A 25,097-nucleotide genomic window follows, 5' to 3' on the forward strand; every position below is an offset into this window, starting at 1 on the left:
CTACGTGAAAGGAGGATGGACAGAGGAGGTGGTTGGTCTCTGCCCAAGACATGAGTGATAGGACAAGAGGAAACAGCCTCAAGCTGCACCAAGGGATGTTTAGATATTAGGAAAAGTTTCTTCACCGACGGGGTGGTCAGGCATTAGAACAGACTGCCCAGGGCAGTGCTGGAATCACTGTCCCTCGGAGTGTTGAAAAACTGCGTAGGTGAGGCCCTCAGTGACATGGATTAGTGGTGGTCTTGGCAGTGCTAGGATAATGATTGGACTTGATGATCTTGGACGTCTTTTCCAACCTGGTTGATTCTATGATACTATGCTGATTAAATTACAGTTACTGCCCCAGAGACTGTAGTTTAATCATGGATTGACATACTTCTCTTAGGAAGCCTTATTCAATGCCTAGTTACGTTTGCCTGTATTGGCTATGTTAGTGTAAACTCTGTATGCACAAAATTGAAGTTCTAAAGCATATATTCTACATTTTAATTATACTTTTTCCATGACAAATAGAAAAATCTGTTTCACTGTAGTCTGGAGAAATGACTGTCATTCAGAAAGCTAGACTACACAAACTTTCTTGTTCAACAGAACACATGAGCACACCAGACATTTGGCAGCTAAACTGAACCTAATGCCTATATTTTAGGCAGCAAAGGGATGTGGTACCTTAACATGATCAGATGTGGAGATATCTGTCGTAGTATGCAGGTACTGTGGGGAGACATCTTTCTGCCAGGGTCAACTGTCTTGCAAGGAAAAAGTTGCTGGTACCTTCCAGTTAGCTGTAATTGGTCAGATTAAAGTCTAATTTAAGCAAATACTCGCCTGTAATGCTCTTTTTGGTAGCAATTTGGTTGGAAAACATCTTCTAGCAGGTGAATTAGTGATAAGAGAAATTGACAAATAGTGCATTTAACTAGTATTCTAAAAATTTAAATGTTTACATGGGAGGATATTTAAAAGTACTTACAGGATGAAAAGTGTGAAGAACGGGTGATTCAGAGTATTTCCGTGGGATCTCACACTATTAACAGTATTTTTCTGTCATTAAAACCTTCTTTCCAGCTGCCTTCAGGGAACAGTTGTGTGTGTTTATGAGTATCACAGACATAGGTGCCCACAGGTCTGTGAGCCAAGTGATGAACTGAATTCATTGGTCTTTATTAACCTTCTGTTCCATGGCCAATGTATTCGCACAGTAGTGTGGAGTCCCACTTCCTCCATCTCTTAACTATAATTAATAGTTTTGATTATTTTAAAAATTAAGAATACTTAGCAAGAGGAAAACTTTAGTAGATTTATTATTTTTCCTTCGTGTAGTTTTTTTCTTTTTTAGGGGGGAGCGATGGCAACTGATTTAAGTGTGCAAAGACAGTCAGTTATTCCTTATTAAGAACTCTTTCCACATCTCACAGCTAGAATGGGGAATCTGCAGTGATAACAGCAGCTATTGCAGAATGGAGACAGGACAAACAAGTAAGTGAGAGCTTGAACTAGTCATCTTTTGAACTAATTGGAAAGTAAGATATAATCCAGAGCAGGGTGTTAAATACCGTTGTGATGAGATACTCTTTTCCTGTTCAGTTGGTAAATAATATCATCACAGACAAGTTGTGATTGGCATGGTAAAATAAGTTCAGGAGGCTGGCCAGAAGGCAAAATGACAGCACAGATTTCTCCTTCTTCATCATACCAAAGATAGCATTAACTGTAGGATAAACTACTTGCAGTACCACTCTGTAGATTGTATTTCAACTTCTGTACAATTCTTTTAAATTATGTTAAATAATTTTTAAATGTTAAAAGAATCCCATCACAGTATGGAGAAGGACAGGTTTTTTCCAGCATTTTCTTTGATATTTTGTCAGTATTTTGCATATAATAAAATTTGCCATATTCCTTTCAAGTTCAGTTCTTTTGCTATTTCCATGATCCATCTGTAAAGTGGACTTTTTAATGATAAGCCTAAGGATCTCATGGGAGCTGCTGGATCCAGTGGTCTCTGGGACCTGGGAATTGCTGCTTCAGGCTGCAGAAGTCCATCTACGTACACTCTTTGGATTTGGGAGGGTTCCTCAGCTCATGTGTCCTGGGGAAGTGTCTGCATATGCATGCACACATGGAGGACACTAATCCAGCCAGCCATGCACACCGCAACAGCACATACAACTCTACCAGAAATCATGTACACGGTAAGCGTGGATAGTGCAGTCCTGCTCCCATCTCCAGCTGATCAGCACTGAAATTCCAAAGTGACTTCTCACATGACCTTAACTCCCTACACTCACTAGCACATCCGCATTAGACATCAGGCATGGTCCCTTGGTCTATCTGATACCTATGTCTAGACCTTGAGTTCCCAAACTCCTATTAGCTGTCTTGGCCAATTTAAGTCTGCTAGTGGATTACACATCCACAGGATTAAAGTCACTGGGGAAACATAACTAATTAAGGAGGGTAACTAATTAAGAAAGGGGCTTAATAAAAAGACAGGATAGGCTGCTGTGCTCAGGCACAGAGCTCAGCCAGGCAACTGTACTGACTGCTGCTGGCTCATATGCGAGCTTCCCTCCACCCCATTTTCCCACTTGTCCTAAATCCACCCTGGTCCTTCCCTACCTTCGGCCAGTTCCGTGTGCATTCCGTAGAAAGTTTTACATAGTCCCACAAGCCCATGCAGATATCCCAGAAAATGTTTTGCATATTTCCATCTGCCTCCTCGAGTATCTTGTGATACTCGCAATAATCGTGTTTCCCCCTTTTGACCAGAGACAAAGCCTGGGTTGACCCCTTCAGTGTGGCTTTCTGGGCAGCTCCTTTGATGGCCTGGAGAGTTCTGCTCTTCACTATTGCCTTTATTAGCACCTGCTTATCCGGCAAGTTTTGTGTGTTTAATATATGACTTCCTTTCTTGTTTCTAATTTCTTTCATACTGAATAGCCTTTAACCAGATGATTTAATGAACCAAATGCTCTCATATTCCACATACTCTTACAGAAACTGTCTGTAGCGCAGCAAAGCTTGTCATAAAGCTCAGAGAAAGGTATCTTTTTGAAATTATTTGTTATTATATTTTTAATGAATTCGTTTTCATCACGTGGCTGCACCACTAAAAGATTTTGAGTTTGGGTTTTTTTTAAGTGAGCATTTTATTGAAGAACTGAGAAATCACTTGGATTATCAGCAGATTTCTTGCCAGCAGTGTCACTGTGGAAGTGAGCCCAAGGAGGAGTGGAAGCTGTTGAAGCACCACTTAATGTGACTTTTTTTTTCCAAAGGTATTTGAACTGGGGAGCTTCTTTTTCTGAAACAGAAGTCCTTGATTGCTGCTGGACAGGATACTGGTCTAGGGTTCAGTTCTGACCTAACAAAACTATTCCTCTTACTTTATCCATAATGTTAATACCTTGTGGGTAAATATACAGTATTTATGGAAAGGTGTCAGTGAAGGAGACCTGTATATCCAAAGTGGGAGGAAAGCTTCATGCTGAGCTTCTCATATCCGCACAGAGATAAGCCAGGCACCACAGGAACTTGGGCTTCCCCAGTCACATTGCACAGGAAACCTGCTCCAGCAGAGTATAGCTCTTTGCAGAGAAGACTGTCTCTTGGCCTGTGAGTTCAGCTCTGTTTTTGAGATGCTAGGTGATGCAGAAGTAGAATTAAGTAACATGAAATTGCTGTGACATGTGGATTACTTGAAGTGAAAGCCATTCTTTATCAAGAGCTTTGATGAAGGCCAGGTAACAAAAATTTCCCTTAATAGCTGGCACTTGGCAAATGCTTGTTGCTTGGCAAGAAAAACATCTCAGCTCTTGATTATCCCAAAGTTGTCCTCTCTCAGACCTTTTTAATCTGAGTGTGTTGCTTTTGGCCAAATCTTATGCTCTGTGGTTATCTGCAAAGAGTCTTACCGCCAGACACATTTAAATTTGAAAAAAATGAACTGATTTAAAAAGAAGGGTAGGGTTTTCAATTACAAACTTTGGAAACAGACCTATAATAAACACAGGACAGTGACACATTGTCAGAGTGTGTCTCAAAATACTTTTCTAGGTGTAGTTTTGAAATTTCCTGAGCTATGTATAGGCCACAGAAGCATTTAGTATGCTAAATTATATTTGTCAGAATGTTTATTGTTCATTGCTGCCCCTTCCTTTCATTGCCTTAGGACTGGTTTTGAGCTTTTAAATTTTAACCTTCATCGTGTACGTTCATCTTTTACAGCACCTGCTTTTCTGGCATCTCTTAAGAATGTGGCAGCTGGATGTATAATGAACAACGGCTGTGACAAGCTCTGTTCTTTATGAATTGGTACGAACTCAGTAGGTGAGAATTTTGTATGTGATAAAGCTTTCTGCACCTTCCTGGCTCTCCTGTTACCATACTCCTTAGTTAGATAATTACTTCTGGCTTAAATACCATAACTGCCCATCACAGTATGTCCCACAGTAACTATCTTTTAAACTGTATATTGTAAGAAGAACACATTTAATGTAGAGGTTAGGATGCTTAGTTTCACTACACACTGGTGGCTCCCATGGATAAGAAATAGAATACAAGAGATATCTATACAGGCTTTTAAGTGACTGCTTATAGTTGCAAATACTTTGAGATCTGCAGGCAACTTCAGCTTTCTTACTAGAGCTGAAATAAATTACAGGGCTGAAAATAATCAGTGGGATACTTGACAGCTTCTTAAATGTTATTCCAGCTTTTCTCTCTTTTTTGTCCTCAAGGACAAAACACACATGAATGATGAACAAAATCAGATTTTACCTAATTTAAGTAAATCTTTTCTCTTGCTGAATAAACACACTTCACTGATACACAGTATTTAGTTTATGCGGCATTTTTGGTTGATGCAGCTCTAAGATACGCATGTTAAACAACTGGTTTCATGCTGTTGTAAGGACACACAAGGGCACTCTTTAGGAGCAGTCTTTCCTCCCTGCACTGTTCATCAAGATCTGCTTTCATTAGTTGCTATTCTGCACATGTAACATGCTGCAGTACTGCTCCCTCTGTACTTGCAGAGCTTGTAGTCTTGAGGGATGCAAGAGTGCCATAATCTAGGAAAATAGGAAGTATTTGCAGAGTTCCCAGAACTGGAATTGTAATTTCAGTCTGGGGAGTGGGAAGAACACAGAAGACAAGAAGTTATCTTGCCAAACACTGATTATGTGATAGTTGATGTGCTAGGTAGATAGAGGGGAAGAATGGAGTGATGCTTTACATCTTGTCTCCTACTGTGCCTATGGAAGTATCTGTATTATGTTTTTGTGGCAAGGTTTTGGTAGTGGGGGGGCACAGGTGTGGCTGTTGTGAGATGTCTGACAGAGCCAATATCAGGCAGCTCCAAACCAGACCCACTCATGGCCAAGGTTTTGCCCAGCAGCAACAGGGGTAGATCCTTTGGGATAACTTAGTTGAGAAGGGAGAAAAACTTCTGTGCAACATCAGCTGGAAGAGAGGAGTGAGAATATGTGAGAGCAAGAGCTCTGCAGACACTAGATCAGTGCAGAAGGAGAGGGAGGAGGTGCTCCAGGTGTTGGAGCAGATATTTCCTGCCGCCTGTAGTGCAGCCCATGGTGAGGCAGGCTGTGCCCCTGCAGCCAGTGAAGGTCCATAGAGAGGTGATCTCCACCTGCAGTCTGGGGAGGACCCCACGCTGGAGCAGGGGGATGCCCGAAGAAGGCTGTGACCCCATGGGCAGCCCACGCTGGAGCAGGTTCCTGGCAGGAGCTGTGACCCTGCAGGGGACCCACGCTGGAGCAGTCTGTTCCTGAAGGACTGCAACCCATGGAAGGGACCCACACTGGAGCAACCTATTCAGGAAGGATGCACCCCGTGGAAGGGACGGATGCTGGAGCAGTCTGTTCCTGAAGGGCTGCACCCCCACTCCCTGTCCCCCTGTGCCACTAGGGGAGGAGGCAGAGAAAATCAGGAGTGAAGTTGAGCCTAGGAAGAACAGAGGGTAGGGGGAAGGTGTTTTAAGATCAGATTTTATTTCTCATTATCCTGCTCTAATTTGATTGGTATTAAATTAAACTGATTTCCCCAAGTCAAGTCTGTTTTGCCTGTGACAGTAACTGGTGAGTGATCTCTCCCTGTCCTTATTTCTCTCCCCTGTCCAGCTGAGGAAGGCAGTGACAGAGCAGCTTCAGTGGGCACATGGCATCCAGGGTCAATCCACCACACTAGCCATTGCTTTTTTTTTGAACAGAACACCCCTCTCCCCCTTTTAATATTTCTAAGTAAATATATCAGGTCTATTTTAGTTCTTTTAAACAACTACGTTGGTTTTACTTTGGAGATCACAGGAAGCTAGAAGACAAAACGTTCTGGATTTTTTGTATGCTTACTTCATTTGTTTCCTCATTTCTTGTGCTCCTTAGAGAAGGTTGTTATATTCGGCATGTGATAGCTTGTGCATCATCAAGAATCAGAAGGTGCATTAGTTGATAATGAAGATAAGGCTGAACAAATTGACATCAAAAGAAAAATGATGTGGGAAGCTATCTCTGACAAGAAATTAACTTCATGGCCAAATTTCTGATTTGTGCAACAGAATTCAGTTCAGTTGCCTGAGATGTGTCTTTTGTGTCTTTTCACCCTTTCACTGATTTCAGGGAGAAGTCAGTTAACTGGGAATAGAGAAGTGGAATCTTTACACTGGTGATAAATGATAATCTACTTTCTATGCTTACATCATTTTCTAACTTGATACTATAGGAAGAGACTGGCTTTGCTTAAAAGCATACCATAACTCTGGGCAAATAACTTTTCTGAGTTTCACAGGCCAAAATTAGCACTTAAAATGTCAGTCTTTTTCATCAAATGCATTTTCAATTACACATTTTTATTGTTAGTTCCTCTTTTTTTTGTTCCAATTATTTGTATCCAGAAGGTTTTGAGGTGCTATAGTAAGTGATCCATTAATAATAAAAATACCTATAAGCACCTGGAATGTAAAAAGAGTGGATAAACTACAAACATGCATTGGAAAACAGTTACTGAAGAAAGCAATGAAAAAGTTAAGCACTGGAAAAAAACAAGCCCACCTTTCCCATGAGGAGAGCTTACATTTTCAAGTATTTCTTTCACGTGCAGAAATACCTTATTATGCTACTGTCCAGGATACCTGTTCCGTTTTTTAATATAATGCTTTTACATGTAGTCAAGCAATTGCTAAAAGGTTGCCTGTCTCAGAGCATGGCTGAAACCACGCGTGGCCTCTGAAACCTCCATTCTTAACAGAAATTGAATTTTCCAAGCTCACATTCTTGTCCTCTAGCTCCTTTATTGCATTTCATGTTTGTCCCTGAGGGTTTTTCTATGCTGTTGCAGCTCCCACCTTTACCATTCTACCACTCCTGCACCTTATTACTTTCAATTTCTTATTTCAAATAAAAAAACTAAAACCATAAAACAATTTTCTTCACTTTTATTCTTTTGAAGAAAATTTAAAAAAATTGTGGAACAGAATTCAGTATTGGAGCCAGTAACTTCCAAAATCACAATTAGCCTCATGAGAAATACTAGTAGTTAAAAAGTCTTTGGCACAAAATGCCTGCAGTTATGTAGCCTCATCTTATATCCTCACATTGAGCTCCTCTGTGGAAAGTAGGATGGATGCAGTGGATGGAAGCACTTGATGAATATTTGACACTTCAAAAGATTAATATTTATCAGTGAAACAGAATGTTGTATGTGCTGTAGAAAGAAGTGCACAAAGGGCCTTACCTTAGTGACTGACATTTGATGATCAGTGGTATCTGAACAGAGTGGGTGTACAGTTTGACCTTATTTATAAGGAAGGACCTTTGCTAACGTGGGTTGATAGGCCAGGGGATATTTCATTTCCTTTTGGCTAACAATGCTGTCGTCAGCAGAACACAAATGGCTGAGAACCTTGAATGACATAAGGCTTACACAGAACACTGCCTCCTGAAGCTGTAGTGAATATTAGGAATTGCCTATGCAGGGCACACTCTGCTACTGAAGATGAGCAAAGTTATACAGTTGTATATAGTTATTCAAGTGTGCACTTGGCAAAACTGTCTGCTGGAGAGACCTGAGGGTTCCTGTTACATCTTCTGACCCCCTTGTTTTTCGGGCACGGACACACACAAGAAATAAAGGAATGAGTACTTAAGAGATTGCATCTGTTCCATTGCTTCTGAAATGTGATGCACAGGTCTTCTCACTATCATTCTGTTTTCTCTCCATCCTGTGCGATGGGAGTGAGCAAGAGGTGAAATAGGGGCTTGGCTATGGGCTGGAGTCAACCCACGACATACCTTCAGATAAACACAGGGACCTTCTTGTTATCACTCTCCCTCTGGGATATGAGAGTCATATGTGAGAGGCTACTATCAAAGATATCCCGTGAATAAGAAAGGAATTTCAAAAGGAGAAAAGAGGCCATGCCATGTGTGGAATCACACAGAGTAAGCTTTTTACTTGAACACAGGGATTAAGTACAGCCTTGTATTCACTACAGTTCTCCCAAACACAAGCCTTACTTTACAGAGAAAAGATATTAGATTCTTGCTTCATTTTTAAGCAATGCACCTGCCTGCTGAGCCAGAATAGGTACACTGCATGTAATAGCACCTGGAAAAATGTCAGTGACACATTCATATGGCGATGGGCCACATGTCTGTGTTTCTTGCTGCTTGAAAGTTTAAGCCTGAATATTTCATCTCTTTGAGAAAACTGAACTTTTCTGAACCTGAAACTTTTGTAAGGGCGTGGGATATTACAAAGGCAATTTTAAGTTTGTGTTAGGAGAATCTGCTGCCACTGAGTTTTGGAGATTATTTTACTGGAAACAGTTTTTTTTTTTTGTAGATAATTAATGTTGGTTTAGGCAGCTATAGTTATTACTGCAAGTCTGCATTTGGGGTGTTGTGTCTCAGTGCAAGTACAGACTGTTATATGTGTATCCTAAGTGATTCTTCCCTATTCCTCTACACTTTGTGATAATGAAATTCAGGTATTCATTATGGTTAGAAATATTTGGAATTGCTGAGAGGGTAGGGAGGAAAAACACAGAATTCAGACACGACCCATTTACCAAGTGGTAACAAGTCACTGCAGGTTAGCCCATCTCTGGTAACTATTCATGTGCATGGCCTTAGCCTGCAGCATACACAAACAAAATTCAAGTTGGTTTAGCCCTTAAGGTAAAGACAGTCTGACAATTTGGAAGGGATTACATCTTTGAACCCTTAATCAGATAATTTCCACTTAGCAACACTAGTTCTGCTCATAGCACTGACATGGAGCAGTGGCGCTGTGGAGGGAAATAACACATCTCAGTTACAGCAAGCTTTTTACTTAGGCAGACCATGGGAGTAAAAGGATTTTGTTTGGCTCCAGCTGTCTTTTGATTTAGAGTATAATTTAAGAATGATTAATGGAGTTTGTGTGCTGCTTGAATTTTTAAAGTATTTTGATTGAATTCTTCAGTTTTGTGGTTTTCCGGAGTAGCTTGGGCAATGCTCCTAAAATTCTTCAGTCTGACATCCTTTTTGTGGCCTCCTTTCCAAGAATTCGGTATTTTCAATGTTGAATTTCTGCATGAACTCTTGCCTACAGTGATCTGTTGAGTTCTGTAAAGTCAAAAGTTGGTATTTGTGTTTTGTCTTTCATGTTAATATTAACCAAATTCACTGAATTATTCTGGCAGTGCATTAAGTAATGTGAGCCCTGTGCCAGTCCCTTGAATAGGGCTATTTTGGGTGCCCACAGCAACCTCTTTGAACATGCTGATGTTCTGTGCTGTAGCTACTTGTTGGTTTGGGATTTTTTGGCTATTTTTTCCCCTCCTCTTTTAAAATTACATTGAGTTTCTGTTCAAAAGCTGATAGGCAGGAATAGTGTATTGCATTGGTCTATCCCATTCCTTTTATCCCTATTTCATTCCTTTTCAGATCCCAAAGAATTTGCCAGTGGTAACCCACTGTGCATTTACAGACAGAAGGTATGTATTTTTACCTATTTAAATACCTTTCAGCAGCATCTTTGAAGCAGCTCACAGATCCGCAGTTGAAAACCACTGTATTACCATAATACTGTTTCCTAATCTTATTTTTCTTTAAGTAAAGCTATTTGATCATATTTGTAAATTAAAACTGTATATGTATATGTAAATAACAGAAAAGCTAAATATTAACATTGAATCAAGCAACTTTGTTCTCTAGAAAAACTTCAGAAGGCAGTGACATTAACTCATGGAAACCTGTTTAGAGTAAGACTAAAGTTTGCAACACGAACATGATAGCAGAGCTCACTGACCACAGCACGCTGCCCTGAAACTTGGGGTTGTTATTGCATCCACCTCCCTCCAAACTTTTACAGCAGCACCCGAATTCCGTTGCACATGCACACTTCAGTCCCTTTGGGGCACAAGGCACGTCTGACATCAGCTGTACGGCAATTCCAAACTTTCCCTTCAATCTCCATTTAACTTTTTTTTTTTCCACCAATGGAAAATGGAAAGTGGGATCTATCTCGTAGAATCATAGAATCACAGAATGGTTTGGGCTGGAAGGGACCTGAAAGCTCATCCAGTTACAGCCCACTGCCACAGGCAGGGATGACACAGGCAGGGACACCTCACGCTAGACCAAGCTGTTCCAAGCAGTGCCTCACCACCCTCATAGTGAAGAATGTCTTCCATACCATCTATTGTAAATCTCCCCTCTGTCAATTTAAAGCCATTCCCTCTTGTCCTATCACTACTGGCCTCTGTCAAAAGCCCCTCTCCAGATTTCTTTTTGGCCCCCTTAGGCACTGGGAGCTGCTCTAAGCTCTCCCCAGAGCCTTTTCTTCTCCAGGTTGAACAACCCCAACTCTCTCAGCTTGTTTTTAAGCTCTGGCCCTCTGATCTTCTTCATGGCCTCCTCTGGGCTCACTCCAACAGCTCAATGTCACATGAATCATAGAATCGTTTGGGTTGGAAAGGGCCTTAAGATCATCCAGTTCCAACCCCCCTGCCATGGGCATGGATGCCCCACACCAAACCATGTCACCAAAGTCTCTGTCCAACCCGGTCTTGAACACTGCCAGGGCTGAAGCATTCAACACTTCCCTGGGCAACCTATTCCAGTGCCTCACCATTGTTAAAGAACTTCTTCCTTAGATCTAACCTGAACTTCCCTTGTCCTGTTCCACAGCCCCTGATGAAGAGTCCCTCCCCAGCATCACTGTAGGCCCCCTTCAGATACTGGAAGGCTGCTATGAGGTCTCCACGCAGCCTTCTCTTCTCCAGGCTGAACAGCCCCAACTTTCTCAGCCTGTCTTAGCATATGTCTATAGGCATATACATCTCAGTGAGAAGATCATAAAACTGTCAGTGCTGTGCTCTTACTGCTTTCTTTTGCACAACGTAGAGGACAAGTGATAAAAAAGACTACATCTAGTGAAGCCATTCCGGAGTTTATGACAGAAACCTCTCAACTCATGACACATGGAAAACATTGGATTCTTTGTTTCAGGTTCCAACATGAAAACCATCATGTGCAGACCTGCTAAATTGGTTTGTAATGAGTAAGGGTATTTCTGGGAACAGTATCTACTTAACCCAATTTCCCTAATAAGCAGTCTGCTTTTTTAAGGGTAAACCCCAGCACTCTCAGATCTGTTCTCTCCTGGAAATGCTTCTCTGTATTGAGCTGGCTCATCAGGTGCCAATGCCCCGTGAGCGGAGCCTCCCTCAGCCCTGATGGCAAACCCTCTGCAACCGCGCTGATCCCGAAGTATGGCGGTGACTCCCATGCCTGCGAGCACCTGAACCGCCACGGGACGCCATGAAACTTGCTCGCCGCGTTTCCGCCCGGAGCCCTTTCCCCTCGCACCGCCGCGGCTGTGCCGCCGCTTCCGGTGTTTCGCTTTTCTCTTTCCGGCCGGTGCGAGGGGAAAGATGGCGTCGCGCAAGGAGAGCTCCGGGGCTGCCGGCAGCGGGTTCGGCTCCTCGAAAGGCAAAGGCAAGGCCGCCGCCACGGGTGACTCGGCCGTCAAGCAAGTGCAGATAGACGGGCTGGTGAGCGGAGGGGTCGGGGCGGCTGCTGGTGGAGGGCGGGAGGGGAGGGGCGGCCGCGTGGAGCCGCCGGCGGAGCTGGCCCCGTGTGTGGGGCGGTGCCGTGGCCGGGAGCCGTGTCCGTTCCGGGGCAGGGGGTGCACCGGTGTCCCGAGGGGCAGGAGCGGTTCCATGGATTCACAGAGTGATTTGGGTTGGAAGGGACCTTCAAGATCATCCAGTTCCAACCTGCCGCGGGCAGGGACACCTTCCACTAGAGCAGGTTGCTCCAAGCCCAGTCCAACTTGGCCTTGAGCACTGCCAGGGGTGAGGCAGCCACAGCTTCTTTGGGCACCCTGTGCCAGTGTCTCGGCACCCTCACAATTTCGTCCTGCTCTCAACCTTCCTGACTCATGGGCAGCCTTTCTCATGCTCGTCTCTGGGGAGGGGAGCACCTTGCACCCTTATGCAAGTGAAGGCTGGGACAGGGCAGAAAAGAATTGCTTTTAAATATTCCCTTTTATTTGTCAGTTCCACTACTGTGGTGCCTAGCTGTTTTCTTTATGGGGTTTCATACATCAAGTTGGTGAAAGCTACAGAGATGGCAAGTATAGTGGGTTTTCCTTTTATCTGTTGTGCTTCTTTTCTTTCTGCTGTCCACAACTGTTCTGTTTTCTTAATAAATGACAAATTGATTGGACTTACCAGAGAATGGGGCATCCTAATAAAGGCAGTGCATGCAGACTTTAAATGGAAGAGTGTCTACTAAACTTGGTTCTTGGCTTTGCTGCTGTCTCTTTTTGTGTAAGTATACATCTTATGCAGTTGGTAATGTTCATAATGACACAGAGTGGGGAAAAACATGGCTACTTAAACTTCTTAAGGGTAGAAGCATTGTTTGCTACCTCATTATTTTTGCCAAGTGTCACCAGAACACTGTCCAGCTGAAGCGTGAAGGAGAATGGATATACTGGTGATGAGAAGGAAGGGCATAATTTTTAGTGAAGCTTTGAAGCCTGCTTGGCATTTATTAGTCATAGTCCACAGTCATTATCCTGGAGTTGCACAGTATAGTAAATATTTGTGAAGAGGAAGAATAACTTATTTATGTGTAGTGGTTCTTATGAAAGATTCAAATTCATATTCTCTCTTTCTGCAATACTCTGTTCAGCAGTCTGTGTATCTGTGGTTTTCATGCATGTAGTGTCTTCAAGGAGTGGTGAAAACTGACCAGTTGTGAAATACAGCCATGAAAATATGGCAGCTCACAGCAGCCTGCCGCTGTTGCAAGCTGGGTAGTGCCAGACGGGCAGTGGTGTGTGTGTGTGGCTTTTTAATAGCGGGATCGAGGGAATAATGAAAAAGGGAATAGTTAAGAGCAGGATACAGGTTGACACCTTTAATTCCATTTCTGTGGGTGTAAAACCTGTTATCAGATTTGGACTTAACTGTTACATTTGGTTTCTTTTGTTTTTCTTTTAATGAAATAGAAACAGGTGTTTAAAAATGTTCTCTATTAGATGTGTAATCGGCTCTGTGAACTGCTATTCGTTCAAATCAGCTATGAGTGGCTCTGGTGGTCAGCTTCTGACAGTCTAACAAATGCCTATGATTCCTTTTGCTTTATGCTTTTCGTTTTCTACCCTGTCCTTGTGTAATCTCCTGGTAGAGCACAGTGGTTCCTCTTGCATGGAGTCTGTGTGGAGGAAGGTGACTTACTGAAAACAACTGAAAGCTTTCACCTTTCCACCTGCTGAAGATGTCTCCCAGTGGATCTTACACAAAGTGTTCTCAGGGCCCTAACAGTATGGTTCACAAACTTCCATGACACATGTGGTGAAGAGTAACACTGGCATAAATTTACTTCCTTTGTAAACAAAGTGACTCCTGTTGGAAGTCATTCATATGTCTTACTGGAATTCTGCTAAAACATTTCTAATATCTTCCTGATTTAAATGTGTGGTCTGTGCTCTCATAAAGTAACAAGACTTTGTTAGTTGTCTTGGTGATAACAGGGTGATTATGTGCCAAAATCTAGGATGGATTTTGGTTGGTGTCAGGGAAGTTGGTGATCTCTTTCCACTGTTGCCTTGTCTCCTGGCAGTGGCATAAGTAACGGTTTCAAACAAGGCCGTTTTGAAGGCAAAGGAACAGCATGTAGGTTGCTTTTGGATATGTGTGTGCAGAACAGAAGATGCATCAGTCTTCTCTGTATATGAGGATGTGAAAGTAATTTTAGAAAGCTTGTTATTTCAGAGGACCAGTAAAGTAAAAGAAAGCAATATTAGTAAGGAAGAGAATTTCTAAATATCAGTATGTTGCCTTAAAATACATAATAAGGTAGGAATACCTACTTTTCTGGCCTCCTTTTTAATTTTGGTACAAGTAGAGCAACCTATAGTTAATTTCTTTCATATTTTAGTCTGATTAATTCCTTATTTTGTTACGTAATGGCGTAATTTGGATTTAGATCAAGTTAGTTGTATTTCAGGTAACACTATAATAAATTATAAAGCACTGCCATGGCGGGAGTAGGAGTAAAAGCTAACAGTGAAACCTGAACTAATAGGATGGGCTAAAATCACATAACTTACTAAAATGTTAATACTGTTTGAGTATTCCACAAAAATAATAGCACCAAAATTTGGGAAGACTGGGAGAGAACTGTGTCGTATCGTAGACACTTGAGAACTTGATTGAGCTACCTGAATACTTATTTATAAAATGCTTCTGAAATGAAGAGTGAATGTAGATTTCCAGTCTTCACAGTTTGACAAAAGGAGAAGAAAAATCCAAGTCTGTGCCTTTCCTATGAGCTTTCCTGCTAGATACTGAGGTCTCAGTCCTCAAATTATACATGTGCCTAGCTACTGTATCAGCATGATCATGAGATTCCAAGTATTCTGGTTTTGATAGCTTGAACATGGTTTTGTTTTCTTACGCATTTTTGAAAGGTTTGCAGCAGACAGGTATTATGTATCATACGGTTATATTGGCAGTTTTGAATTAAGAATGTCTTTTATAAGGTGTGATAAGCAAAAGTGGGTGGTATTATTCATCTAGCTCAGGAATACAAGGAATGACTGCAGTACCAAAGAAAATTGACTCTATCCAGTTGCTTTTACAGCGCAGTGAAAGACATTGATTGCATGTGGATTCAGAGCCATTGATGTTGAGGAGGCTTATTAAGGCATCTTTGAGGTGCTGTCTTTTCGAACTTGTCACCTCCTGAATTCTTGAGTTGAATGGGTATTGTGGTTTTGACTATGTGCCGAATAGAAATATGAGATTTCTTTAGTCCTTTGAATACGATATTGTGATCTGCTTTGGGTTTATTTAGCTATAAAGATTGTGGCAGTATGTGCTTGTTCTACAGATCACTGCGTTTTAACTCATCCCTAGTGAGAAGATATGTGTAGTCTATATAAGAATTTGTGTAACTCTAAGGGATAACACAATTGTTGCACACTGCGGAAAGTTGTAATATGTCACTGGTTTATGCCATCGTGAAGTGCTTGAACTGATTCAGCAAACAAACTATGCTGTGTGTTTTAAGTTTTTACCTGGAGATTTTGTTGATACAACAGTGTGTCGGAAAAATTACAGGCTTGATTAATAAATCTGTAGTGAGAGCAGTTTACAATGTAGGTGGTCTAGTCTAAGAAATTAGAAATGGCCGGGAAAAAAACAACCCTCCAGAAACATGGATTTATAATGTGCGTTTTCTTTCAGATGAGAAAAAGATCAGCAGTTGAGTGCAATACATCACATTTTGTTGTCTTTGCTTCCTGTTGTAGAAATCAGAATAAAAATTCCATTGTGTTCTTTCCAGTCAAGTAGTCCAAAGAAAACTTGTGTTCACAGTAGCTTTTAGTATAAGAGCTGAAAGAGGAAGGATTAGGGGAAAAGCATGATTGGGTTTTTGCAGTTTGTTTTGCACTAGGCTTTTGGACCTAATTAGAGCTCACACCTTCTTAAAGCTGTCCATTTGGAATACCATAAGCTTTTTAGCTTGTGTGAATTGCTTTTTAAAGGCATTTTTAGAAGGTGAGTGAGCTTATTCTTCACATAGTCTTTTTACTCTGGTCAGCTATCTATCTGCATGGACTCCATAGGAAAGAGAGCTTTCTTGAAGAAGTAGGTTTAGTTTCTTAAGTTTAACAGTATCAGCAGCAGCTTTGGAAGTATAAGTGGAAGACCATGAACATGATTGAAGTTTTCCTTCTGTAGAAGAGAATTAGACTAACAATTCTACTGACTCAGTGTTTTGTCTTATTGGAACATGCATCTGATATGGTGACCTCAGCTGTTTTGTAGTTGTGTTTTAAAAGAAGTACAGATCACCTTATGACCATTTTTTGCCATTTGAGAATGTGTAAACAGAATTCAGACATACAAAGACTAAAAATGACTTTGGTTTATTATTAGCTCTGGGGTCCTGCATACTCTCACCTTTCTGGTGGTAGATCAGGGCAGCTAGTTTCAGGTCTACTGGATGCAGTCACAGTTGATTGTAACTGTATTTAACTGCAGGGACACCACTCAAGAGACTGGAAAATTGTGACCAGGCATCCAGGAGTCCCTCCTTGTAGGTAATTAAATGTTGTCTGTGTTCACTTTTTCATTGAAATAGAGGATATATAAGACATGATTTTTCTAAGCTTTATATATGGAGGAGAAAGGGTAGCCCAACTCTGGTGTGTGTGTGCAAGGAATGCGTGTAAGGAAAGAACATAATCTTTTTTCTCAGTTGCTCCTGTGGAGCAGATTGTCCAGTCCCTTTTTCTTGCTGAACAGGGCAGTAGCAGCAGATACAACAAATACTGTAGTTTGTAGTTCTTACTGCACTTGCTGGAGGCCCTTCTGATTTTCTGTGTAACTAGTGAATTAATGCTAAAGGTGCTTGGACTTTAAGTAAGAGCCACTATAATTGTAGAAGCAAGTGTAATGAGCAATTCTGTTCACTTACATTCTCTTGCAGTTATTTATTATCTCCTACAATTTGGTGTTTGTTTGGTTTCCCCCACCCCTCCTTTCCCCCCAAGTTACTATTCTGCTGTTGCAATTTTTATTTGGCCTCTTACATCTGCACCGGGTTACAGCCTTTAACTGTGTGACAGCTCTGCTCTGTAGTACCTTTGCATCCTTCATCTCACACAGCAAAGTGAGTAAATGAAGTGAATAGAGAAACTCCAGTGCTAAAGTGATTGTGCTGTGTCTGTGAGAGCAGATGGAGCGAGTTAGTTTGTCATGAAGTGTCTGGCTTCCAGTTTGTTGCACTATTACAATGGAAGCTGCAGGGTAACCTTGTTTCATGTTTGTAGCAGCAATTCAGCTTTTGCTTTTGCAATATTAGTGTTCCCTTCAACAAAGCCACCATATGTATGGTAATGTTATTTAGGCTCAGTATCACATTGCTTTATTGGAAGTAGCAGGTTGATGGCTGCAGGGTGTTATGAGACTGATAGTTCTTCATTTACATGCTCGTTTCCCATTGCTATGTAGCCTAATCTTGCAAACTTGTGCTCATGGTTAAGCTTGTTCCTGGGAAACCTGGAAGTTTAGTTTTGTGTAAGGAAGCAGTGTGCAGATTCTCCAGTTTCCAAATTGTCTACAGTTGGTAGTACTAGGAAATGGTGTAGCTCTAATAAGCGCTTCTGAATTTCCATCAAAGCTTGGAGATTTTGCTAGACCTTTGTTTTAGTGAAACTTCTAACCCTGCTCAATTGATAGGAAGTGATATTGGGCAAGATCTAAAGCTGTGAAAGCAGAGATGAACTGGTGCATCACTTGGAGATGTAAGGTCAGGCAGGGTGAGTAGCATTTTTAGTAGATAAGCATGAAAGCTTATGTAATACAGAAATTCAGCTAATATTAAGAAACAGAGTTACTCCATGTGGTAGATCGTGGGTTGTGTCCGACCACTGGTATGTAGATAATGGATATATGGAAACTTCCTTCTTGGAAAATAACAGCTGTGGGATGGGACATGGGGATTTTGTAGCAAGGCAAGTGTGCTGCCTGCTAGGCCAAATAAATGTTTCTTATTAATCAGGTTTGCCTTCAGAGTAGTCACAAGGAAGTATGTTGTTAATGGGAAGCTGTTTGCATTCTTTGCAAATCTTCCGCATGAGGATATTCTAGGAAAGAGTGTAAAAGTAAAGGAAAATGATTCCTCATCTAATTAAATTCTTAAGCACCAATGTATGACTTTTTTTCTTTTTCTTTTTGAAATCCTAATCTTTTGAATTTATGTATGCATTCAGAAAATTATAGCCATTAACACTTTTGTTGACTGAGTCAAGTTTTTTATACCTTGTTCTTGTATAATGATACAGCTGGAGCCTTAAGAATACACTAAAGCATTAATAGGCACATTGCTCTTAGTATTTCATCAGTGGGAATGATGACTCCATTTTTATTAAATCTCTGTATGAATTCTTTTTACACTTACGCGATATTTCTACTTCTACAGCATTTTGTATGTTGTAGATGGTAGCAAACGTTATGTAAGCTTCTCAAAACAACTATAAATTTCTATTCGTTTATCTTCATAGCTGCTAGCATAGAAAGATGTAATAGTAGTAACAAATTGCCATTCTGTAGTTAATGAATATTGCAAGAGCTTTCAACAGAAGCCTTCATGGATAGCAGTGGGTGAGGAATACCTGAGTCCTTATTCTGTCAAACTCTGACATGAGGGTTAGAGGCCATGTTACTACAGAAGGTGATTTCCTAATGCCAGGTGATGTTTGCTCCAGCTACTTAATTCTGTAAGTCTTTGAATATATATATATATATGTGTGTGTGTGTGTACTTCCTAAGGTTTGTATAGAATTTAAGCTAAACCCTAAGACATCCTTGTCAATTTATTTGTATTGAATACAAACATAGGTTGGCTAAAATATAGTATGTCAAGAAGATGGTTAGAAGTTGTAGGCCTTTTCTGCATTTGTGTTTACACCAATATGGCTATACTGCAGATATTTCTCTTGTGTGAGATATGACTGATTTAATCAAAGATTGTTACGTTAAACTTCATTATATCATCACTGGTTTGGTGATGGTGGAGTCTGTAATTGTATTCTCATCTATGGTATGTATAAAGTTTATTTATTTTTAACATAGATCAAACCACATTAATTTACCTTTTTTAAAACACCCTAATGTTACTGGATTGTTTTTAAATAGTTACTCTACTCATAGTTGTGGTATTTAGGTTGTCTGTGTCTTGTATTCTTTACCAGCCATTTTTGTCCTAAAGGTGTAGGATAGACAGGATTGTATCCCCAGCTGTTAACAGGAAAAGCCTAGTTAGTTTCTTGGGTAATGAGTGCTTTAGGTTGATAGGTTTGATCATAGTAATTGAAATAAGATGCCGTGTTTACTGAAAATCAATTTTTGAGATTCATCTTACAAATGTTTGTTTAAGCACTTTTTAAAATGACAGCTTTTGACAGTCTTGGAAAGGAGGCAATCCATTTCTGTAGTATTGAGTAATTTGTAGTAACAGTGAAAGCCTGTATTGAACTAGCTAAAAGTCTTTCACATTTCTTAAATTGTGAAGATTGTGCTTTTCCTAGCTTTTGTTGTGGTTTCTTTGCTCCTTTATTACCCTTTTTGAAGGCTTTGCAAGAGTGCCCAGACTGTGTGTTCTGCCTGCTGTTCTCTGTACAGCTTCCTGACATTTCAGAGCTGTAGAATGGGGTTTTCCAACATAATGTCCTCCAGGCTCTATTGTGTTTTGTGTGTCCTCCAGAGCAGTTCAGATAGAATTTTGAGTTTTAATCTCTTTGACTTTTCCTTGACCTGTTTCCCTAAAACAGGGTTAGTGTGTGAATTGAATACCGGCTTGATGCGTTGTTCATGGATTCCTTAAACCATGGAGAAGACAGAAGTGTTTTTGTTACTTAAATGACACACATATACTTTCTGTTAATTTTCAGGTACAGTGTTGCATGAATCTGACCCAGAGGGGAACTTCTGACATATAATCCATGCTTACATTCAGAAGAGAAAGTATTGATGTGTACTAACAAGTTGAAAGGGCAAGAACCTCCTTGCAATATAACACTTTTCAGGCTCAGTGAATATTTCTTCTGTTGAAATGGGTAAAGTACCCACATTGTGGTGGTCTGGGGATTAAAATTCCGGTGTGTTTTGTCAATGAGTAGCAGGTATACTTGCTAACAGAGCACAAACTTCAAATAATTTATAAGGGTGCATTGGTGCACTTAGCATCTACTAAGTGTCATGGTAAGTATACTCCAGTGAGGCATTTAAAACTAGAACATCTGGTATCACTTCATACTCTGAAACTTGTGTGCTGACAAAAGGAGTTAATCTAACTTTGGAGGTGGCTTAAATGTGTTGAGCAATGTTATACTTCAAAACTTGAAGGGAAAAGTATTATTTCAAAACAGCCTTTTTTTCTGTGCTGTGTGCAAGGAGAAATAATGTGTTGCATTCTACACTGCTGCTATTAACAGTTAAACTTCCTATTTTTTTGTTTGTGTTATGTGCATATCAAACTATTCTTTTGCCTTGTAGTAGCTATGTGTAGCTGTTGAAAGCAGTAAGTCATGCTCTTGTGATACCTATTTGTCCATTAATGCTAAGGAAAAGAGCATTTCCACCACGTACCTCTTGAGTAATATATTACATTGTAATGATTAAAATACTGCATGAGAAACAAACAAGATAATAAGCATTACCTTTGGTATTCAGGTGTTAAATTGGACTCTGGTATCTATGAGTGGGGAAGGTGACAGTTGCTGGCTTTGTTGCAGAGACAGTGCATTATGTCTCCTACACACTGAAACACTATTAAATATTCTTTGGTTTTCAGTTTATTGTAACAGAATTAGAGCTGTGCAGCTGACATGCAGCATGGTGTAGTTTAGGGAGGTGTATAAGACACAGCAAGCCATGGATAGAAAACCAGCACATACAGATACTGAAAGGCCCTTTGTGGTATGTAAAAAATGAGCATCTTTTATGCCTTATTATGTGTTAGGACCTCCACCTTTTAAATCTTATAGACCTTGTAAGAGACTTTGTAAGGAGAGGAATAAGAGTTATCCGTCAAACACTAGTGTATTTTCAGGTTACTGTTGCTATAACACTTTTTTATTCATCTGTCCTTGTAAGGGACATTTTTTTGGATAGGATTACTTTGTGTTATTTTTCTATGTATACACACATGCTCAAAATACATTCTCAGTGATGGTACAGTTTTGAGCATGCTGTTCTTTCATATTCTTTTTTGATCTTCAGGCAGCATTATGATTGCAGAGATAAGATGCTTGCTCCAACAGCAGTGCTTAGCAGTTTGATTATGTTAGCACATAGCATAACAGTATAATCTTAAAGGAAAGCAAATATATTGTTAATGTAATAAATTGGAAAATTTCAAGCTTGTATAATAAGTATTCTTGTTAGTATTTTGTAAGATCAGTCAATCTAAAATCAAGAGGGCAAAATGAAGACAATATAACTTATTTGACTTTGATAATATATTTTATAACATGCATACGCAAGGTTCTTTAGGCATAAAAGTGGGAATATTCTTTGGTGGCTTTTATGTTGATACTTATTTCAGATAAGCATTCTATTAATTTATTTTGGCTTAATCTAATTTTTAAAGTTAATGGAGGGGCTTATTTACTTACTGGAGTTTGAAGATGCACCTGACTTTTGCTGCTTGCATACAATAATAGGCTAATTCTTTTATAAATATTTGATCTTTTACTGGAAAAGAGGGTCAGGATATTGCTTTGAGCATACAAGGCTTGTCAGTCTGCCTTTGTTCTGCTTAAACATTGTATCCTGCTTTGCAGCCCATTTGCTTTACATCCTCTCCATTCCATGGAGCCCTGTATCAGTGCAATACACAATATACATACTTACTGGTGTTAAGCAAGTGTTATACCCATTTGGCATTTAGGAGTTAGTTGGAGGTGTCAGTTCTTGCCAATGTTTGGGGATTTCTTATGCAAATCTGAGGAAAATAAGCAATCTTATTGCCAAAATTCCTCATTAATGTAGAGCTGAGTTTTCTGCATTTAGGGCTCAGTTATTTTTTTAATATTACATTATTTTCAATGCAAAAAATAAACTTTTAAGGCTTTTTAAACTTCAGGTGACATACAGGGTATTTACTGCAATACCATGTCTCTTGTTGGGAACAACCTGAAAGCATATTGTTTTATCTATTGGTGCTCTCAGTGATAAAATTAGAATGGTGGTTTTTAATCTCACTGTCACAGTAGCTATTACTAGAAATGGAGCTCATCTGGAAGTGGTTTCACATGGCCATGTTCAGATGGTTATACCAAGACAAGTCCTATCTCTATCTGAAAGATGGGGAAGCTGAAGATTACCACCAGTGATTGACTTTCATTCCCTTTCCTGAATTTTATACTTTAAGCAGGAAAACTGAGATTTAGTCCAGGCTTGGTTCTTTGAATTGCACTACCTGTTACTAGGAGGATCTGTCCCTTAGCACATAACTGAGCATTTGCCAGAGAGGGTAAGTGCTTGAATGTGGAAAAAATTACTGCACAAAAGCTCATAAATCATGAAAATGACGTGGAAGTCATGTCCAGTAGGGATTTTACTGGTTACTTGGAAGCATCTGTTGAATGCATATGGAAGTCATGATTTTTTAAGACACACCCTTAAGTAGTATATGTGTTCCAGTTCTGTTGTGCAGGGTATGGTCTTTGAAAAAGATCAGTAGTCTCAGATGAGCCCCCACTCCCTCCTCCCCACATAGCTGTGCCCTGTTTTAATAATTTCTGGAGGTCAAATAGATAAGGGTTACTGTCTTGCAGTTTTTCTTCAAAATTATAAGATTGGCACAATCTGATTAAAATACAGGCTGTTAAATAAAATTTGCTGCTGCTGCTTTTGGCTGTCATCTTTAAATCTTTTTATAGGAAGCTGCTAGAAATTGATGCTGAAGAGAAATCCTTTTATGTGCAAATACACTACCAGCTCAATGAGCTATGTGAATATGTGAATGATGGTGACTCGCTAATACATAGAACATACATATTAACTGTATGTTAGAGTTAAGGCTCTGGTGTATAGAGCGGAGAATGTTGAAACACTGCCTGCCTTTACTGCTTTTATGTAATTTCCTTATGTTGTGCTCTACTAAAGGAGTATATTCGTCAGCTTGCGTTCTTGAAGTGATGGTTAGGTATTGAATTCATTAAAAATAATAAATATAAATTGCATTTGCAATTTGCAAAAATTGCCTGAAGTACTGAATGCGTTCAGAAAAGATTTGATTTTGGTGAGATTTGTGAAATAGGAGAAATAATACGCTAAGTAGTTCTGGGGAAATGCTCCATCCCACTTGTAAGTAGCAGTATTTCGGACATTAATCTTATTATGGCCCTATTGCTGCTTCCTAACAGTGTGCTAATAGCATCTAATGCCCTGCTGCTTGCATGATTGAAATTCTAGGGCTGCCTTACAGAAATGTTTCTACAAGGAAGTGATTCTGCAGTGCCTGTGGCCCTGATGGTTTCCATGGCAATGAGCATGAGTCTGTGTACTGTGAAATGTGTTATTAAAACTTTGTACTGGGGAGAAATACATTATTGCAGTGTGTGAACAGGGCAGTGGAGAATTTAAATACACAAATATAAGTGTGCATTTTTACTGATACTGGGGCAATATTTAAAGCATACTAGTGGCTTGAGAACAATCATGGAGATGGCTGGTTAACCTGATCTGTTGTGCAGTCCTAAAAAAGCCCCGAACAAATGAAAATGTACCAGACCAAAAATCAGGAAGAGATTTTGGTCTGTTTGGTAAAACACACCTTAGCATTTGATGGTTTTCTGTGTTTTAATAAGCTTTGCTTTTCTCCACCATTTAATGACTTTTTCCTTTGGTGCACTGCAGTTTGTGTTTAACTTCTTCCCTTTGCAAGAATAAGCAGCACACTTGGACGAGCTTAATAAATGACTTGAACAGATGTTTCATGGTACCTACAAGACATTAGCTGATTAACGTAAGTTCCTGACAGAGTCAAGGAAAACCACAGCCTATGAAAAACCAAGAGGCCTCTAGGCCTCTAACCAAACTCCAGTAATCTACCATTCTAGTGTTGTGTTTGTACAGATACAGGCTTAGTGTATCTACTATTTCAGTTCTTCAGGCTGAATTCCACCTGCTGATTGATGTCAGTCACAAAATCTTTTTTATTGTATGTATTTTTAGGTAAGATATTTACCAGTTTTAATTCTGGGTATTAACTAATGGTTTATTCCATTTCTGTGTTTAGTTTTATATAAAATCTTTGATTTTTATAACTTGGAATAGTTTTGTTTAGTTTTTTTTTTCATAGGCTTAATGTTTTTGTTTAATTCCTTCAGCTTTTGAAGTATCCCAGTAATAGAATGAGGAGCTAACCCATGTATGCAGCAGCTGTGTGTGCTTCCAGTAAATGCAGTGTGGGTGTCAATCACTTGGCAGTGCCTGTAGTGAGCCTGGACTCTCACTGCGTGAACAACCACCTTTGCTGGAAGACTGAGACTGTTAGAAGGTGCAGGCAGGCTGTAGAGAAATGCCCTGGTCTTGTTAGACTGGGTTTCCCTCTTGTTTAAAGGGCAACTGTAGAGATGCTGAGTTACAGTAGTGTGGAGGTGGTTCTTAAAAAGAGAAATAACAAAATAACAAAAGACGGGATTTTTATGAAGTATTTTATGTAGTGCACAGAGACAGAGGAAAGAAAGAGAACTACGGAGACAGTTTTGTGCATGACAAAATATGATTTCCTCAAGGCTTTTTGCTAGGCTTTATTTGCACATTAGAATGCTAACATGTATTTGCTAATGACAAGGGGTAACGTGTTAAAACTTAAACAAGGGAAGTTCAGATTGGATATAAGGAAGAAATTAGGGTGGTGAGGCACTGGAATGGGTTGTCCAGGGAGGTTGTAAATGCTCCATCCCTGGCAGTGTTCAAGGCCAGGTTGGACAGAGCCTTGGGTGATATGGTTTAGTGTGAGGTTTAAGCTCTGCATTTATTTTGCATTGCACGGGTTGCT

The 25,097-nt window shown here is 40.1% G+C and overlaps 1 protein-coding gene across 1 annotated transcript in view; it reads left to right on the forward strand.

The window, feature by feature from the left end:
• Nucleotides 1-11,902: 11,902 nt before the first annotated feature.
• The window catches only part of EIF3H (eukaryotic translation initiation factor 3 subunit H), an 85,205-nt gene continuing 72,010 nt past the window's right edge, over nt 11,903-25,097 (forward strand). The window contains exon 1 of the mRNA XM_034063535.1: nt 11,903-12,055. Coding sequence (XP_033919426.1) covers nt 11,936-12,055 — 120 coding nt within the window. The 5' untranslated portion in view covers nt 11,903-11,935. The remainder of the gene's footprint in view (nt 12,056-25,097) is intronic.

This window comes from Melopsittacus undulatus, chromosome 1, assembly GCF_012275295.1.
Source record: "Melopsittacus undulatus isolate bMelUnd1 chromosome 1, bMelUnd1.mat.Z, whole genome shotgun sequence".
In the NCBI taxonomy this organism is placed as follows: Eukaryota; Metazoa; Chordata; class Aves; order Psittaciformes; family Psittaculidae; genus Melopsittacus; species Melopsittacus undulatus.